The 4,470-nt window shown below is 37.4% G+C and overlaps 1 protein-coding gene across 1 annotated transcript; it reads left to right on the top strand.

Annotated features, from left to right (window-relative positions):
- Positions 1-457: 457 nt before the first annotated feature.
- Positions 458-1,129, top strand: nog3 (noggin 3). The gene is given in 1 exon segment (NM_130982.1): positions 458-1,129. A coding segment is annotated over 1 exon segment (672 nt).
- Positions 1,130-4,470: the final 3,341 nt, after the last annotated feature.

The raw sequence follows: 4,470 nt of genomic DNA on the forward strand, positions 1-4,470 counted from the left end.
CCGGCAGAGGGCGATCGCCGATAGTCATCCCTCCGGACCCCCTTCTCCCCCTCCAACCCCCAAACAACCCTTTCTCTCTCCCGGACCATCCCACCCCTCCCCTCCCTAAATAGAAGGAGGTGTCGTGGAGCTCTGGCAACAGACTCACAATTGAGAATGGGTCTTTGGGTTGCATCGCGACCCGCGAGGATAAATCAGTCGAGCCAGGTGATTCTCAGTTCGGCGGCCACCAGAAAGCATGCGGATCCTCAGAGAGCACGAGGAGCCCGCGAGCTCACACAGGAGACCGGCTCTGGCTGAAGCCGCCTGATGCTGTCATGAGGAACCTGTGCGTAAAAGCGGAACGAGACGCAAGACTTGTTGGATTTGCGAGCGCATTTACGCACCTCGGATAAGCGAATAAACACTTTGGCGCGAGCGCTCACGGCTCGCCAAAAAACTTAAGCGAACACTCAAGATGGATAACATACCGTATTTCCTGGCCACCGTGCTCATTTTCTCCCTCGGGTTCAGGATAGAAGAGGGCATGTGCCAACACTACTACCTCCTCCGTCCCATTCCAAGCGACAGCCTGCCCATAGTGGAACTCAAGGAGGACCCGGATCCCGTACTGGACCCTAAAGAGCGGGATCTGAACGAGACCGAACTCAGAGCCATTCTAGGCAGTCACTTCGAGCAGAACTTCATGTCCATCAATCCTCCAGAGGACAAGCACGCGGGACAGGACGAGCTGAACGAGTCGGAGCTCATGAAACAGCGTCCCAATGGCATCATGCCCAAAGAGATCAAAGCCATGGAGTTTGATATCCAGCACGGGAAGAAACACAAGCCCAGCAAGAAGCTCAGAAGACGGCTTCAGCTGTGGCTCTGGTCCTACACCTTCTGTCCGGTGGTGCACACATGGCAGGACTTGGGGAACCGATTCTGGCCCCGTTATTTGAAAGTGGGCAGCTGCTACAATAAACGCTCTTGTTCGGTTCCAGAAGGGATGGTTTGCAAACCTGCCAAATCCAGCCATTTGACGGTTTTGCGATGGAGGTGCGTGCAGAGAAAGGGTGGACTCAAATGCGCCTGGATACCCGTTCAGTACCCCGTGATATCAGAGTGCAAATGCTCCTGCCCGAACTGAAATAAGCTCCGCACTCATCCTCACATGCACTGCCCCGTGTAGGAATGTATATTTGATGTATATGTGGTGCCATATTAGGTTACACTTTACATTGGTGTTCATGTTACTGTGTAATTTCATACAGAAGTACTGACAGAACTTTGCGTACTTAACATGTGATTCTTGTCTCTCTTGTTTTGTGGAGCTGCTTGCTATTATAGTCATTATAGTAAATAATTAGAGTAATAACATGGACACTGTAAAATGTAAAGTGTGGTGCCTGATTCATTTGTAAAAAGAACTAAAAGGTCAGTATTTGCCTATAATATCCAGTGTCTACTGTAACTTTGGTTGTAATGTAACTTTATACATATTTATGTCGAAGAACATTTCGCATTCAAAGTGCGTTTATTGAAGGAGTTCCAAGCTTTTTCCATTATTCGGAAAAAAAAATACTTTATACACCTCAGACAGGAGAATATAGATTACAGTCTTGGTGTGCTGTAAATATAAGGGGAATGGAAAATAACTGCTCATGTAAATTAAAAGAAACTATTTATTCTTTATGTTCATGTAGTCAAAATGCATTTAAAATAAACCACTAAAAATGGCATGAATTGTTTATTTTTTACATCTAATTTACTATTTAGTGACAGCAGTTTGGTTGTAACAGTTTGATTGTGGTTCTCTGTTTTCATTGATAATTTAGCCAATGTTTTAGTAATTTTGTTGTGCATTTAACAAAAAAAAAAAAGAGTTTTGAAATATCTTTGAAAATATTTTTACAAACTAAATGTAAATTCAAACTAAGTTTGAGTGAAGTATGGCAAACCCAACTGTGTGGTTAAATGTTTAAATGATAAATAAAATAATAATCCAAAATTTGGGTTTGTCCATGACCCAAACTAAAACAACTCAGATTTGAGTTCTAGTTTGAATTTTGTTTTATTTTTAATTATTTAATCATAAATTTAACTAAATGAACACTTTTTTCAGATACTTGGAATATCCAGGTATTCTATAATTAATAATAATATTATTATTATTATTATTAATATATAATAAAAAAATAAGAATAACAATTAAAATTTTATGTTTGTAGTTTTAGTCGACTCTAATAACCCTTCTGTTCACTGTATTAAATCTGATTAACATGCACCGCATGCAGTAAAACTCGCCAGTCGCTATTTATAAAGCCCTCCATGCTGATGTGACACTAATTGAGGTGATATTATTTTAATTTGACTTATGAAGTCAAGTCTGGATCGTAATGGACAATTGGTGATTCGTATTCCTCAGAGGGAGTGGATCAGTTACTTTGTTTTTTTTCCTCTGAGACGCCATTCCGTCCTCAGACAGTCTGAAGGGTCTTTGTAAAAGGATTAAAAGTTAAAGACCTTCATTTTCAGATTCTTTCATTTAATCTGTGTGGCGCCTGAAACACATGCTGGATGGATGATCACATGTAAAAACATTCTCTGCTCTGTCTGCTGCCTAAAGTCTATTGGCATGAAAAGAACAACTTGACCTCGCAGAAGAATGAAGATACTGACGTTCCTCTCTGTATCGATTAATTTTAGGCAGCTTTTTTGACAGACGTCACATATATGGCTTTTCCGTTTCACTATACTGGTGTGTGAATGTCACAGTCCTGGATTTTCAGGAGTCCAAACTTTGCTTAGAGTTGACCATGCATCCTTATATTGTATTGTATTAATCTAAAGAACATTTCTTCTGTGTACAGAACCTCTAAAATGAATTTGTTCATTCTAAAAATAATCCATGTCCCCTGGAACTTTTCAGAGGTTCATTAAAAAAAATTAATGTGAAGAACATTTTAATAATCTACTTATAAAAATTATTCTAAAATTGTGTTTCTGCAACAGAGCTATAAAACAACACTTTTATTATTGAAAATTTCTTCAATGTCAATGTTGTCATAGTGAAAGAACCTTTTCCACTATAACATGTGGAAAGATTCCGCACCTAAAAATAAAGGTTCTATGTTGGTAAAGATGGTTCCTTGAGGAACATCAATCAGTGGAATTCTTTTATTGAACTGACAATTAAATACACAGTAAAACCCAAAAAGTTAAGGTAACTCAAACTATTTGAGGAAATCGATTACAACAAACCATTAAAGTTCAAAAACTAATCTTAATAAGTACTTTAAACTTAATCGATTTGAGTAAACAAAGTAATATGAGCACAGTAAAACCCGATAAATGAAGAGAACTCAAACCAACTGAGTACTGTAAAACCCAATAACTTAAGGCAACTCAAAGCGTTTGAGGAAACCGATTTGCAACAAACCATTTGAGTTAAAAACTAATCGATATGAGTACTGTGAACTTACTCCAATAAAGTTGAAATAATGAGGTATTTAATGTACTTGTTACCTTCAACACAAAGTTAAACTTTTTTCAAATGAGTAGAATTAGCTTTCAGTATATTTTGAGTTAACTACACTCATTTCATTTGATAAAGTTGACTGTTGGGTTTCACAGTGTGGAGAAAGGTTCATTAGATCCTTAAATATTCTCTAAACATAGATAATGGTTTGTAAAAGAACTTTTTTAATGAAACCTCTTAAGCAAAGCTTGTTTGTTTTTTCTCTTTGTTGGCATTGCTCTCTTCTAAAATTAAAGGTTTTTAATTAGCATTAATGGCTCCATGAACAACCTCAAACATTTGTGGAACTTGAACTTTCTACAAAGGTTCTTTATAGAAGATACATATCCTTCATACACTTCAAAAATATAGGTTACATAGAAGATGCCAGTGATGCTATGAAATCACATTTTTTTGGTTTCTTAAAGAACCTAAAAAAAAAGATTCCGTATTGAAATCAATTGCTACATGAAGGACTGTTACTATCCATGAAACCTGGATTTATTGCATTAATAGCAGTATTTAGAGAATTAAGATTCACTCTTAAAAATAAAGCTTCCAAAATGTTGCAGCAATGCCATAGAAGTTTTTTTTGGGGGGGTTCCTCTAAGACCGTTTAAGTGACTGATTCTTTTAATGTTAATTTATTTATTTATTATTTTTGTTAACATTATAACATTTGAATACCCTTACTACACCATAAATAACACACACATGCAGACATATTCTTTTGAATGCAAGAGTGTATGGGTGTTTCCCAGTACTAGGTTGCAGCTGAAAGGACATCCACTGCGCAAAACATTTGCTGAAATAATTGGCGTTTTATTCCACTGTGGTGACCACTGATAAATAAGGTACTAAGTCGAAGGAATATACAGTTGAAATCAGAATTATTAGCCCCCTTGAATTATTGGACCCCCTGTTTATTTTTTTCCCCGATTTCCATTTCATGAAAAGAAGATTTTTTTTTT

Source organism: Danio rerio, chromosome 12 (assembly GCF_052040795.2).
Source record: "Danio rerio strain M-AB ecotype USA chromosome 12, GRCz13ab, whole genome shotgun sequence".
In the NCBI taxonomy this organism is placed as follows: Eukaryota; Metazoa; Chordata; class Actinopteri; order Cypriniformes; family Danionidae; genus Danio; species Danio rerio.